Consider the following 15,915-nt stretch of genomic DNA (forward strand, 5'->3'; position numbering starts at 1 on the left):
TAGATATATATATATATAGTACCAGAACACTTCAAGGAAAGATCCCATGCGATAATATAGTCTACCATCCGAGAGATAATCAGACGAGCAGTCACGTACACTTGAGCAAACAATATTAATTCTCTGATTGAAGGACGATTAACACTTTTTATTGTTTGAGCACGAGTTAACCACACTGCTGATCTGCTGCTCATAACCTGACAACGATGTGTTCAAGCTAATAGCCGGAAGGTCACAGTTTCAGAACATCATGGAGATATAAATTGTAGATTATTCCCACTAAAAAGAAACAGCTGGAGCACTGTCAAATAAAAAATTCCTCAGTGTAAGTCAGAAAGCTATTGAGATATTCTGAGTCTGAGGGAGCGAAAAATTTGTTTTTTCGGACTGTTATCAACCCTTTTTGATGTCATCCGAAATTCAGTTCAAAATAACTTGACACGGATGAAAAATTCGAGTTTCCACAGCGTACATTGTAACGTCCCAACAAGCACTTTGGTTTGGAGTCAAAACCTAACATTCTCACCGCGGTTTTTCAGTGCTGCAATAGTCCCAGTGTTTGGGTCCAGTAATGCCATATAGGTTACCGAGAAGTCGTCAGACAAAGGACCATGATGCACCGTACCGGGATAAATCATTTTCCTTGAGCCTGGATAAAAATTCATCCTTCCATCAGCAATAATTGAATTCCATCAGGTAATCAGCATGTTTATATTTATGAAAGTAGTTAGATAACCTTTCTCCAAGGAATGACAGGTCTATAAATGGTCCCTTGACTGACGACTGAACGTGACCATAGGAGAATTATTTTTAAATGGCCTAAATAAGATTCAAAATCATCAAGAGTCCAGTGCGGTTTCAAACACGTCCGCTGTGCCTGAAAACACTAGGAGTGAGATATGTATGCCCTACACTCTCGAAACAGAGCAGCCATCTGCAACCAAATGTGTTAGACCATTGAGTCATTAGATCCGATAGGGGTCTAATGGCCGTTTCGTCCTTCAGACTTTTGAGTCAGAAGCTATGGGAATGGTTTTCAGATATAACCCTACATTGTTCCACTACCTTATAAGTTAGAATATATATCAAATAGTGTGATGCCTCAATCGAACCTCTCGTCTCGACCTGATCAACCGGAAAATATCATCTACCCATACAGCTCCTCATTCACCTACTCGCCCCTACATGCCCATCAGACGAGTCTTCCGCTCAGTTATCCGGAATTCCGCCCGATAAAATAACGCAAAATATACCCCTATAATAATCCAAATATCTGTTCTTTACTCCGGCTTTCAGCATCACTGTGTATCAAAATAAGCAACGGGTGACCTGTGATAAGACCATGTTTTCTTTTCAACTTTGAACGGGAATACAACACTCCACTGTGGGTACACACCTCAGACCGATAAGAGGAACCCAGATTTTACCCGCTATGCTATTTGGGTTTCGCTCGGCCTCAAAAGAGGACTCTACGGCTTAGGGAATGTATATAGCCCCAGGACTGGATACTCTTTGCTCAGCTAAATTCCAGTGAACGGTTCAATTGGAAGGCTCAGTTAAGACATCTCGAAGTGGTAAAAGGTTTTATGTATCTTAGTAACTTACGATTAAATGGACGCCAACTCATGTTCTAGCCTGCGGTTTACCGTAATCTCGTCAAAATTGTAATCACTTCTCTTCTGTTTTGAACGAATTCGTTGCCAGTCCACGTCGGATCCCTCAAACTACTGCTTCTCAGAAAAATCAGCGGAAAAATCTATAAATCTATTAATGGGAGCAGAATCGTTGTGCAGGAATATCACTAAGATTTCATGAATCATCCCAACCCCACAGACTTGGAGTGTTATATCTTGATCGGTTAAGCAAGTAAATTTAACAAAATGCTTTTCAGAACAAATTACAAACTCAGCCATAAATGACGTTCCACCAAGATTGTAGGTTATTTTTTGAAAGCAGAATTAGCTGGCTCAAAATGAAATTATCCTCATTGCTCAGTTTGTTCCACGAGTGGAATATTAACCCACATCACTGGTCTTATCAACGTCAATTGGTTGGACGTTTATTCATTAACCCTTCTTGGTAATGAACAAATCAGGTAACTCTGTAAATTATATGTCAATACAACCAGCTCATCACGGTCAGTGCTGGCCACAATGTCAGGTTTTGACTGAAATCAGCCATCAACTAAAATTACTACAAATAATCATGTTAACAGAATAGGCATGTGATGCTGTCATCTCACAAAACGAAAAAGCTAGCTTCAAAAGACCGTTGACATGACTTCGTATTTGATAAAGAAACTTTCGTGTGTGCCAAATTGTTGGTTGATTTACATGACACTGAGGAAACAGACAACCGAACATCATGAGAGGCAAACTCGTGGTCAGACAGCGTGATACCCGGAAGAGGAGACAACACCATGGGAAGAATGAGTGCACTATAACAATCTAGACCGGGTCCTATGTATTACAAACTTCAGAAATTCCGGTTCAAACAGGCTTGCGTATCTGCAACTTTCCTCTAGTTTGTTACCGCATAATACACGTGCAGACGGTAGATTTAGCATTATTGTACAATTCAAGATAGGCCCTGTTTGCCATCCTCACCGCGGATTTACTGTAAAGCAACTTGACTTCCTCCATGCGCTGATATGCAGCGAAAGAGGCTATTCTTGACTGTAGGCAATCCCGTGTTTGTAGAGTTCACCTTCACATCATTCTTTTTAAACAGTCACCCTTTTGTCCTGGTGCAATTTTTCTGGTGAGGAGACACCAAACAGAGGAGCAATGCACTTGAGTTTCGCTTCTATTGGAATTTATTATCACTTCATATCCTTGACCGTACTTGTGTTTCAATTCCGGACATCGGACATGCGAGGCTAACCTGTTTACAAAGCTCCACCTGGGCACGCTGGAAGCATTTGAATTTTCAAGTTTGAACAGGTGGACATTTTGACGCTAAAAGGTGTGGTTGCTTGACTTGAGCCGTTGTTCTTACTGTCCGCTTCTTATTCATATACTGATGAGAAGAATGTCAAGCTTCAAAAAAGATTAATGGCAGAGTAAATCGAGATTATTAATTTACTCCACACATTTTTCGGCCAGTGGGCCACAAATCGCTCCAAAACTTACGGTTAAAGCGTTTCTGGGCATTTGCATAATAGCGTTACAATTATTCTCCATAAATTACCAGGATGATTCTTACTAATCCTTAGTATCCTAATCAAATGAATGATGTATTTTAGGGCACAATACGGTAGCACTTCCGTTGCAAATGGAATCGTTTCCAACAACCACACAAAGTTCGTTACATTATGCTGATCAAACGCTTGAAACCCGTGAAGCGTGATTTGTCCGCTTATGTAATCACGGTACAAACAGAGCAGCGTCCCGATATTTGTCGTCTGATGTTGGTCTGCAAAAAGCCCTGAACTGAGCGAGTACGGAAATGCGAAATACTGTGCTTCTTGCTGTTTGATTAAAATGATTTTGAGAGAATCACACTGTGAATTTATTCTGAATGGAGTCGAGTAGCGAAAGCTACGATCAGACAGCCTCACCCAAACATGACGACACTGTTGCAGAGTTGTGTGCACTAGCCATTTATAAAAACAACACCGGCACGCGTTGCGAGTACTTTCGTGCTTGGTCCGGGCAAGGATGATGGTGACAGTGGTACCAAGTAACACGGACAAGTGTAGGAAGGGAGTGATATTATGTCCGATCACGAAGTAAGGGGCTTCGGAGAAAGACGGGCACCTGAAAGAATGAAAGTTATTGAAGTGCACAATTTGCGAATCTTGAACGTATCGAGGTGAGGTGTGCTGTGTACTATGGTGCCCTAGTCAGTTCATGATGGGCATGCTCTCAGACCAGCAGGACAGAAACTGATTAAAGCTCGGCATTGAGAAAGAAACAGGAGACAGTATGATATTGTGCGAAGGAAGGAAATGAGTGAAACAGAACACAGATTCTGGTGGGATTCTCACATGAGTCTGAAAGATACCACCGTTGAGGTGCTTTTGAATACAAAGTCGCTGCCCAAAAAGATTCTAATTTATTTGACGATGTCGTGTGATAGAAAAAGAGGGTAGACTTGTGGGATCCAGACTTATGCTTGATGTGATTAACAAAGTTGAAAAATGAGGGGAACCATTTCGGTTGTCTCCGACGTCGCAGAAAAGGTGTTTTTAAAAAATGGATGCATTGGTTTTGTATATAGTGGAAGTTGTAAAGTAAATGTCACATACTTTATGACACTTAAAGGCAGATTATTGATATGGACAGTCGGCTAACTCAGGTCACATGGAGTCAAGATATAAAACGGTGATCGACCCAACTGGTCGACTTATTAGCATGGGAGTGAAATTCAGAGTAATCTGCAGTAAGAGGGTAAATCAGAAAAAGTATATCAAAATACAGTATGTAGAATTCGTCACCTATCGTCTGTTGATCTGTTCGCCAAGCTTGGCAATTGAATTGCAAGCATTTCGTTATACGTCATCAGTGCGTTATCCCGGGTAGCTACGGAAGGTTTGCACCCCACTATTTACGCCCGGTGAAAAAGAGCGAAATTCCCCGGTGTTTTGCCTGGCTATTCATCTTGACCTTATAGGCGAAGTTTTCTCAAATAGCTATATTTTTATCAGCGAAGATATGGTCTTATAAACTCAAGAACAGTAGCCAAGAGTGCGACTTTTGTTTTCGATTTTTCCGTAATGATTTAGATTCTTCGCGCCAGGATATTCATATATTTTAATGACAGACCACATGGGACTTTTTCTGACAGGTAATTTGTGGCAACAATCTCAAATTCTAATCACGAGTTTTCAGTTAACCACGAAGCTCAGTGCGGATGTACCAAATACCTCCAGGCGAATACTCGAGTAATCAATCCCTCCAACAAAAATTCCTCCTAAGACGTGGCTTCTTCTGGGAAGAAGTCGCTAATTCCAGGAATGACGGAAACCAAATGACCTGTAAATAAAAATATCCATTTAAGGAAGTGTGCCATACGTATTCATATTCCACTTTTCCTCTCTCTCCGTGAGATTTCTTTTTGTGTGCCGCGGCGAGACTAAGCAGAATTTACTGTAATCTTTTTCTAGAAAGAATTAGTGATATCATTAGCCTTTGAGGGCAGAATCATTCACCCTACGTTTACCAGTGCAACTCAAGTATGCGCTAAATGAGAAGAACACAATTTGCGAAAGTGTTGTCAAGATGTAGTAGGTACAGAGTTCAGTGGCTTCATTCGCATTTCGAAGTGTTAATCCCCAAGCTGTCAGTCGTCAGTAACTAAACATTAGATTTTTTTGACTAGACCTAATGATTTTCCTCTCAAATCTTAGGGTGAGAATCGCCAAAATTCTCAGGACGTGACCCATCTGGGCTGGACAGCCGGATTACTTGCTGAGCTTCCATGGAGTGAGGCACTCCAATAAAGATGCAATTGCTTGCAACGTTGATTAGAAAAAAGTGGGCTAACAATATTGCAGTACGAAGTTACTGAATATCCGTAGCCCCCGGGAGGTTTCTTCAATCCTAGGGCTCATCAGGCTGGCGCACTGCCCGAGGTTCTGTCAACCTTTTATTCCAGTTAGACCCTAACAGTATGAAATTCGCCAAATACTCTCATTTGATTACCTATAGTTTTCAACGAAATTTCGAGTAGTTCTCTCCTTGAAACCATATCGTGATGTTTTGCGTACCGTCTTATTCGAAGCATGAGGCTGCCTTTGAGTATCAGATGCAGTTGAAGAATACCAGAAACGGGATGTTCCACTGGGATTCAGTTGAGACTCCTGGTACAACCACCTTGGTGTTCAAATGAGAGCATTGGGCTAGCCATAGTTGAACTCACCGTCCATGATGCCTTCCATAGGTTACCATTTTAAACACAAGTTATAGGAGACCCCATGTGATCAGAAAGCCTAGTTAAAAAGCCCAACTGACAGTATGGGGAACAAGAATCTACGGTAGCCAGTAGTGGTAAAGACTTTTGAACATCCTGCCTCGCCATGGCTAAGCAGAATTTGATCATCACATCAAAGAACATTCGTATTTTCTGATTCCTAAAAAAACACCACTTCACAACGATGATTGACAACATTCTTCGGTCCTTTTAAGGAATTTTGTTATCTTATTCTTTAGCCCTAATAGTAATGTCCACGAGGCTGTGACTGAGAAGGCTCCCATACGAGTAGAACAAACCTGAGGGAACCTGTTGGAATCCGGGGCTTTTCAATACAACTCATCATGCCCTAATGTCTTGGTAACCGAATGTTTTCTTACAGTTCATGAAATCAGGTTTAAGCGTTGAGGGGCCTTGGGCCGTAAGGTGGATTGGTGCACTCATCTTCACCTGAACTGCGTATTGCTAAGCTTCACTTCGGTACTGAAACGTTTCAAAATCGGAACCAGCTGAAGTCAGCCGCGTTCAAAGGAATAAAGAGGTTGATTTTATCCACATTCTAGAGGTGAGAGTTACACTTACTAGTAAGCTGGACAAATGCGATTTGTTGATCCCACGATTCTTTGAATTACTTTATCCTCTTGTGTTGTCTCGTATGAACATTAGGAGCTCAGTATTCTCGATAGATAGATCAGCTTTAGAAAGTTTTTGCAAGTGGGGCAACGCCGATCCCATGTAACCTTTTAATCCAATTTTTTTATTTTTGTTCGCTAGCGTATATCGGATGCACGACCAACAGGCAATTCCAGAACCAGAAGTTGCTCACAACTAACGCCTACGTTTCAGCCGTTGACAATGAGAAGATTAATGTTGTACGGTTGAGGCAAACAACTTTGAAGTTTCGGATTTCACCGGTGAAATTTCCTCTTGACAAACTAGGCGGAACGTGTGATCATACCGTAAGAGTTATGTTGGGATTTTCATGTTCGCTGTCTCTGCTGCACTTCACTTCCTGGATGAACTTCTCGTCATTTTGCGGCAGTCGAATCACCTTGATGCACCGGTGACAATTCCGCTTCACACTTTGTTGGTATAAAAGAGAGACTTTTTGAAGTTTCCGATAGGTGGGAGGACATGAAGATAGCATGCATTTTTCGCTTGCAACTGAGAAGGCGATATCATTGTTATCATCGTTATCATCATCTCATCACCACGGGATTTTCATGTTCGCTGTCTCTGCTGCACTTCACTTCCTGGATGAACTTCTCGTCATTTTGCGGCAGTCGAATCACCTTGATGCACCGGTGACAATTCCGCTTCACACTTTGTTGGTATAAAAGAGAGACTTTTTGAAGTTTCCGATAGGTGGGAGGACATGAAGATAGCATGCATTTTTCGCTTGCAACTGAGAAGGCGATATCATTGTTATCATCGTTATCATCATCATCATCACCACCGCCGTCGCCAATAACAGTAGAACATCACTGTTCAAAGCGGATGATTTGAAAGCCTTATTTTGGAAAAACCTGAGGGGAAACAAGGGAGTGATCTGATGCTTGCTTACTACAATAATCCTGTGGTACCTGCGCCTCTGAATACCTATTCAGCGCATATTACTAGAAATTGAAGACGTGATCACCAGTCACATCGAGTGACATTCGGATCCCGCAGCGTCTGCAGCTATTCATAGGGAAGTTCACCGTTACCTAAACTTGTGAGGCGGGCCGCATCTACAGTAAGCAGCAGTAGCCTCTTTCACACTCGTCTTCCAGGTCAAAAGTTGACCACCACTTTAAAGTTGACTAGCAGAGCAGCGAACTTTTCTGCAGGCGATGATTAGTCTTGTGCAATAGCTGTAAAAACACCGCAAACTCTGAGGCTGGACACATTCTTCTACTGAATTCCTTGCGGCAAAGTCAAAAACCGGTCTAGTTATCATCTTGGCCACAGCCTTTACAACGGTCCTAAGGTAACGGTCGTCGATGACCTGAAGACGTCCCAGATCGAGTGCTTGCAAAAACCCTGTATCAAAACAGTACGACAAAAGAGTCTGTTGTGTAGCCTGGTATATAGGGCCATCGAGGTTCACAGCTAAGCCACTTTGTTGCCATAGGACTTGCAACTTATTAGGCACAGTATCAAGCCTTCATTTGTTGACCGCATCTATCACCTTCATAAATACCTGAATGACTGCACAACCTCCTTGAATTGTGTCTTGCTCAAGAACTTCACGTCTAGGATAACGAACTTGAACTTTGTTGGGAGCAAAATTAAGTCAGAAGAAGGAATCCCTTTATTCAATTCACCTAGAATGAATATGCCTTGGTTTCCTCTTCGAAGAAGAAAACATAATCTTTTGCATATTCCATGTCAGCTGGGTTCTCGTCAGCTATACGTGCAGGAAGCTATAAGGACCGTCTAACAGTGGTCTAATTATCAGGTCGATTAAGGGAATGAATGGAGAGAGACGGGGTGAAAAAGGATCAGATAGGAGTGTTGGGTTTTCGCCTGAACAATTTTGGAGAGCCCCACGAATGCTTTCGCAGGCTGAGAAGTCGGGAAATGCAAAAAGCTTATTATATTCACAAACATCCGAGACGATTTCCGCTCAGCAGGCATGTTGATGAGACCAGCCTGGTAATTCAAAGGTACTGGAAGTATGGGTCACCTGTGTGTATGGCGCTATTCTAGCACTTGGCAGAATTCAAAGGAGATGTATTAAATGCAATCTCTTCCAGGCTAAAATCCTGCTTGCTGTTCTCGAGTTAATGTTTTGCTGACCATTACTGGGCGAGCAAGGACAACTGACGCCAAGAATCTCATTAAAAATTAATTCAGTCTGATCATCCTTTTTATGCGGACAAGAACATTTGCGGCCCCACTCTAAGTTTTTCGGACAGTCTACTGCAAAACAGAAGCAACTAAAACATACAAACGCAGACTTAGAGACTCAACCCAGTTTTTGGACATTCCGGGTAAGAGATTATCCGAAGCAGGTGAAGTCGTAGTGTTCTGAAGCTCCAGAAACACCCCTAGGGTTCTGGTACAGTTCAAGAATCAGACTGGATTTCAGTGGATGGCAACGAGAATCCATCTTTAAAGTGCCGCATCCATAGATCTTTACCATTGTGATTCCTGGACGTTTCACCCACAGGCTAGTTTTGGGACCGGTCACAAAAAATGGTCAAAATAACCTCGCATGTTTTCCGGAATTCTTTGCTTTCTCCTGTTTTTTTAGCCTTTAAAGTTTACCATATCTCGTGATCGGCGCGCGCAACGATTGTTCCTTGACGTCAGTCGTCCTTGTGAAATATATATGAGAACGGCTGGAGCACTTATTCTAACTCTGAGGGAAACTGTCATCCGCCTTGCCCAGTCCCCGAGCTACGCCGGTTGTATCATAGTGCAAGTGAAACCTGCGGAAAACATTTAACGATCTGGTCCTAGCACCATTTGATAGCGAAAAGCAGTGAGTTGAGGAGAGTTCAGAAAACGATTTGTACAAATCTTTTCCAGTTATAGAGCTTCACAACTCTTAGCTCCTAACCGAGCTTCCTGGTGCTTGCGCGGTTGGAATCCACACAAATCTTCCAAAAGGACTGACAGTGTGATTCACGCCATCATGATCAGCGGCGTGTGATAAATTTGGGATCGTGGTTAGTAGATTGTTGGATAGCAGCATGCAGAAATGAGATTTTGTTTAGTCCGGAAGTCATTGCGATACAAGCACAGTTGTCGGTCATCACATAGGAGAAATAGATATTAAATGTCATCCGTAGTTACTAAGTCCAACCCAAGTGAGATTCTAACCTTATTCTAACCAATTGTGAAATCGAATCTCTTGAAAGTACAACGAAAGCTGAGCTTTAAAATACAGAAATATAGACGGTTTTTCATCGAATGTCATCTTGTGTGCAGAATTCACAATAGTGCTTGTTATGCATCCTGACCCACTGTGTAACCATCCCCAAAACACGTGATCGTTTATTTGAAAGGATTTCCTGTATTATTACGTACCGCTTCTTAACTCTGTATTATTTAAAGGCGACAACGATTTAACTTGCGTCATCCCACTGGATTAAACGGAAAATGATTCTACTAAACACAGTGGGACGCATGGTGAATATGTACGGCTTCTGTCGTTCATAAACAGTGTGCGTTTCCCCATTCACATGTCACAGGAATACAAAATACTTTTGATTTTCTGTTTTAGGTGATAACGTACGTACCACTTACCGCATGTTTACCAAACAACCATTTGCGCAAGTGCCATGAAACTTTTGGGAAATCACTAGTAACTTTTGTTGACAAACACAAGTCTAGTTTGCATAAATTATTTACACAATGTGAACGTGATAAACGTCCATCAACACACGCTGTGTTGAGCACGTTTGCGTGCCTGTGAATCCGTTCATTAATGTTCTCATCCGGCTAACATCGGTATGCTCCATCAGGTTCCGAAATTACTAACAAGTGCCACGTATTGGCACTTATCGCCATTAGGCAGTCTAACGCACTGCTATCAGGGGAATAAGTGAAAACAACTTGACAAACTTTTATTAACACAATGGTAGCCATAGTGTTGGTCAACAGATTCGTTTATACATTTACAGGCTGAGGTTAACTCACCATGATGATGAAGTTCAGTGGCCAAAGTATTTTTCAACCCCCGTTTATCATTTCTTGTCCTCTTCGCTGATCAATCTTTGATAGAGTGCTCTCTGATTTTTATCTGCCTATATATTTCAGTAGTATTTCAGTGTGTGAATAAAGGTAGCATATTGTAAACTGCAGTATTGTACCTAATGAATTTTCCTGGTGGAATTTTGTATATTGTGGTGAATATATGAGGAAGTCATCAGATGTGGATGTGAGAAACGCCGGACACCCATAGACCAGTCATAAATAATCGATTATGATGCATTATGACGGAAGTGAGAAGGAAGTAAATGTCATCACCATAAATTAGGGTTACTTAATCTTTTTCTCAGTTATCTGCATTTTCCACGACCAATCTGACAACGTTGGTAACCTCAACTGCCAATCCATAAGTGGAGTCGCGATTATCAAGGGCCCATTTTACTAGCTGTGCATTCGGGCAGTACATTCTTTACGTAGGTTGAAACATTAAATATTGTTGTGATTCATTTAAATTGTCGCGAGATAGTGTGTTGATTACTTGTTCACGGAGGACGGTTTCGCAAATCATCCCTTAAATGAGTGGGGCCATTAAGAAAGTCGGAAAATCCTGCATCATCAATCGTAGTGACCCCCACTGCTGAAAAATGAAGCCTTCCTGATTGTAACAACGAAATTGTCGTAGGATACTCTGCCGTTAATTTTTAGACTACGGTGTGTTTGCTACAGTTGTGACAAAACCATCTTTCATCACGTCAGCAAAGTTTCCTTAAAAAAACCCTCACTAAAAGCGTGTCAAACTCAATGCGTATTTGTGTGTAGTTCTCTGAATGAAGTCCGCTCATCGAATTATGAATTGTAGGATAGACCAACCATAGACTATTTCCTCTATTTGAAAGTAGAATCCGTGGGCGAATTTCTGCTTTTTCTATCATCCGGGATCTTCTTTCCGTCGGCATTCGAGTTCACTAAATATTATCAAAACATTGCTCAGCTGTAGGCACCCCTTTGGTGCCTAACTGCCATGTCACCCGAAGGAAGCACGAGGGCTGGGATACTGCCAGGTTGCCCAAGCCTAGACAGGGGAAGTAGAGAGGCAAAGGTCGGGTCGGACCTTCCGGTCAGTAAATTCGCGCTCTAAACAATGAGCCATCTCGCCCCATAAAACATTTTAATAATATGTACTATAAGTACGCAAGCACCTAGCTAAATTAAGGCAAATCAAAAATTCAGTTTTTTTCGTTTTTGTCCAAGGGTCTGGTAGGTTGAACTGGAAGCTAATTCCTTTTCCTATGGTAGTAAACGTGTATTGTATTAACTGCTTTCCTCAATTGTGTTCTTTATATTTACACACACATTCAAAACTGTTTTAAAGTAGTTCTGTTGATGTGTAAAGGTGTAGATAGAAGCAGTTTTCTGACTTGACCGCTGGAAGTCACTGCTCGGTTATTTCTTTAAATCCGTAGAACAAATGGCAACCAGCTGGATGCAGTACAACAGCTTGCATGATCCTTTCGCACCATGTAATGTGGCAGTGCAGTCTCATGTCTTGGCAAACCACGTTTCTGAGAGTTAACTGAACGTTCCGCTGAAGATTAAATATTTCTGAGAAATAATAAAAAGGGGCGACATGGAACAGAAATCTTTTTAGGCACGATGTTCTCAGTGTTGACCGTTTTTGTTTGTCGTATGCCGTATTCATTACGGACCAATGTTACTTAACTTGGGCCAGTACCAGTCAGCCTCGAAACTTGTCAGGGAAGGATGATTGCATGAAGGACCATTTGGATTTTCTGTGCAGCAGAGCCCATGGACAATGTCGTACACATTTTTTCATTAAAAGAAACCATAAATTAGAATAGCAATATAACTTCGCAAGTGGCGACCATGAGGAACACCCAAATACCTGTCACCCACTTCACAAGTGGTGGCAGGCAAACTTCTCAAAAAACAATTTCTAAATCAAAGATGGAAAAATCAAACTAATTTGCTAAAGCCTCTTGGCAGAGTTAACGTTTTGCTGTTGAGAAAGTGGCCGTTGGTCTGTCTGCCGCGTTTGGTAGCAAACGTTTCACCACCAGTCAACGTGATTTCATAAATGCGAGGTTTGTTGAGGAATGGCTCCGTTCTTGTTTGAGTTTACACTGCCGAAGTCTGTCTGGACTGTACCTTCCTCGAGATTCCGCTGGTTTTTTTTCGAACTAAGTTACGTCGTTGTCTGTGTTCCTACATTCGATTGGTCCTTTGAGTGGCTTCTGTAAGGAGGAACACACCGAACCAACCGCACAATGATGGGGCCACTCCGACTGATGATGAAAGATTTGAGAGCCAATTACTAAGTTCCGAAAAAGATCAATTCTTGGCTGACCAACCGCCGGTGAAGGCATCCAAAATAACAATATTCAGCTACTTATCAAACACTCAGTTGCACGCTAATTCAGTTTTGACAGCAGACTCAAATAAATCCGACTGAATTCCCCATTCACTATGTTTTTTTCTTCCACTGACCTCGATGCACCAGGTCGTCTGACGTTTCAGATGGTCCAGTTTTCGAGATATGACAATACATTGTCTAGATGTAACACACTACTCACAAGGTCGCAAAAAACATTTCACTGCCGGTTTCGGCCTTCTTGAGGCTCATCAGGTGGGTGCAGTCCCTAATGTCTCGTTGGCCATCTGTTATACTTGGACTAACATTGTAGGGAATTCGCCGGATACTATCATTTGCGTACGAATTTGATTCTGACGGGAGACCACAACGAGCCCGTTCTAATTTCTCGTTTATGACGAACGAGTTTGATGGAAGACTGGGACTGCGCCTACTTTATGAACCCTAACAAGAGCGCAACGCTTCGTGGGTAGCTAGGTTATTTTCAGCAGGTTTGTGAGTAATGTGCTGCATCTAGAAAATGTTTTAATACATCTGCTACGTCACTCTTAATGAGCACGGGGTGTTTTCATTCTCTGAAAGCTTTCAAACCACAGGTGATTTGCATCCTCAGTTTTCAAATGGTTCACATTATGAGGTGCCGAAATGCATGAATGCTAAAACATGGATAAAAAATACTACCGCTGAGGAGCACTTGTGGGTATACTTCTGTACACACCTAAGCCGGCTAATAGGTTCGTCAAGCATGAGACGGGCTATCTATTTTTCTTTTTGTACTTTTTAGGCGACAAAAGTAGCGTTGGGCGCAGTAACACGGAGATTCCGAGTTTCACCGAGGGAGAAACTGGATCGCTTTAGTTGAAAGCAAAACTTGGAAAACCATCAAGGCCTTTGTCAATGTCAACATTATGATACTGGGACCTATACAAGTGCGTGAAAATCATAATATTTCTCCACAAATCCGAATGCAGTATGAGCCTTGAAGGTATCCTGATCGTTGGGTTGTTTCATCGTCTTGAGATAAAAGGTGCTTATGCAAGATAAGCTTACCATGTACGAATCTATATAGACTCCATCAATACGAGATCTCAACCGGACTAAAGGATACATAAACAATGAGGTTATGCTCCAATCGGTTTCATGGTGAAATGGGGATGCATTTGATGGGAGCCTCGGATTCTCTCACGGAGTACTGGAGAAATAAAGATAATCAAGAAGAAAAATACACTCATTTGAAGATCACATTGGTTTTTGCGCTAGACTCAAGTGGATCTCTCCTTTGAGATATTCTTCAACTGAATATGCTGAATAAAGGCTGCACAAATGTTTCTGTTGGTACAGTATTCGAGAATATACTGCACTTAATTGATTAGCCCGAAGAAGGGCGAAACCTGTCGTGGTCTGTCGAACAGTTTTCAGAATCCTTGCGAGTAGTTTCCCCTGAGTCAGGAAGACAGTTTAACTTTCGTCCAATGCTTTGACACCCTCAACTTTGCATCATTACAAGGAGACGTTTTACATTCCATTTAGTGAATTGATTGAAAGTATTTAAGCGAAACAAGAACATAGCTTCAACTAAGCTGATTTTGTCGATACACAAAAGACCGAACCCATTCAATATATATCGTTCACAATATACATTTGTACGTCTGATTTGAACAAAACATATGTTGGAAAGGGGCCTTTTCGGGACCGAACGAGAGGACTTCGTTTTCACTCCTGCTACGGGCTGAAGAACGTTTTCCGAAGTTTTTTAGAGATTAATAACTAATGAGCAATTCTGATGCGTTTCGGAATCGCATCTTTTGCGAATCAGCTAACGGAGGATGATTTTTTTGACGTCAAACTATTCCCTCAGCAGCTGGACTGCGTGTACCTGAAATGAAATGGAAAAAACAAGCGGAACACGAGCATTGATTTGTAACACCCTAGTAATTGAAAAGAACTGGATTTTGAATTATTAATTGAGGGCTTGAAAGTCGGAGTTTGAAAGTTCGGTGACAGATGAAATATATCCAACTTTTGAACCATAACTATTGACATTCAGGCAGGATAAGATTGTTATCGCCTCGAGTTTTGAGGCTTAGGTGAGATTCTTTGTGTGCAGGGAAAAACGCCAATCCAAGAAGATAAAGAACTGCCCTTGTGTCCCGTTCCTATCAAGCTCTTATTTGAGATTGTGTTTGCGCATGCGTTGCGCAAATATTGGCTAGTAACCAAGTACACGTATTCAACCATGCCGTTTTTCACACAGTTCTGAATCACCTTTAGATTCCGCCATCACCTAATTTGCACTCACCGAGCGACATTAAATGCGACATTAAATGACATTAAATGACATTAAATGAGTGACAACAGTTAGGCTTAGCTTAAACTGTTTATGAATATCGCGAGATAGAGGTTCGGGTGTCATTCTCGAAATGCTATGATAAATGCAGTGAAATTATTGGGGAATGAATGCCGCCAGATAGTTTAGCCTTCCACTTGCTCGGTAAAAGGATAGGTGGCTCACAAATAATTTCATACTCTTCGCCAAACATGGAGTTATATACTAAAAGTGGTTTATCTTTTGATCTCATCTGTGTAGGCGATCCGCAGCCCAGGAATACGCTTGAACCCACCTGGGTTGCGTCTAGCTTACCAGCCTCAAACAAAACGGTTGGTGAATTCTCAGTGTATTCACACATATGTTAATAGCTGTTTCCAAAATCGATTGGGGTTTTCATTTCCAAACCCCCCCCCCATTTCTTAGTTATTATTTCATTTCCAAACCCCCCCCCATTTCTTTAGTTATGAAACTGTTTAGGTTTCATTGGTCATCTTTAATTCAGGATAAAACCAGAGGGCATGTTAAAGTGGCTATTGTTTTCCAAGAACGATACATTTCAATCAGTCCTCTAAAGCATAAGGTGATGTGATCCCTTTATCAATACGACACAGATGAGGCACAAAACTAAGATTCATTTTAGGTG

General features: G+C 41.7%; 1 protein-coding gene across 1 annotated transcript in view; it reads left to right on the forward strand.

Annotated features, from left to right (window-relative positions):
* Positions 1 to 13,805, forward strand: part of T265_06255 (hypothetical protein) — a gene marked incomplete at both ends in the record, with an annotated part of 55,024 nt that extends 41,219 nt beyond the window's left edge. The window contains 3 exons of the mRNA XM_009171465.1: positions 6,688 to 6,872; positions 9,152 to 9,205; positions 13,728 to 13,805. Coding sequence (XP_009169729.1) covers positions 6,688 to 6,872; positions 9,152 to 9,205; positions 13,728 to 13,805 — 317 coding nt within the window. The remainder of the gene's footprint in view (positions 1 to 6,687; positions 6,873 to 9,151; positions 9,206 to 13,727) is intronic.
* Positions 13,806 to 15,915: the final 2,110 nt, after the last annotated feature.

Source organism: Opisthorchis viverrini (genome assembly GCF_000715545.1).
Source record: "Opisthorchis viverrini unplaced genomic scaffold opera_v5_129, whole genome shotgun sequence".
Taxonomy (NCBI): Eukaryota; Metazoa; Platyhelminthes; class Trematoda; order Opisthorchiida; family Opisthorchiidae; genus Opisthorchis; species Opisthorchis viverrini.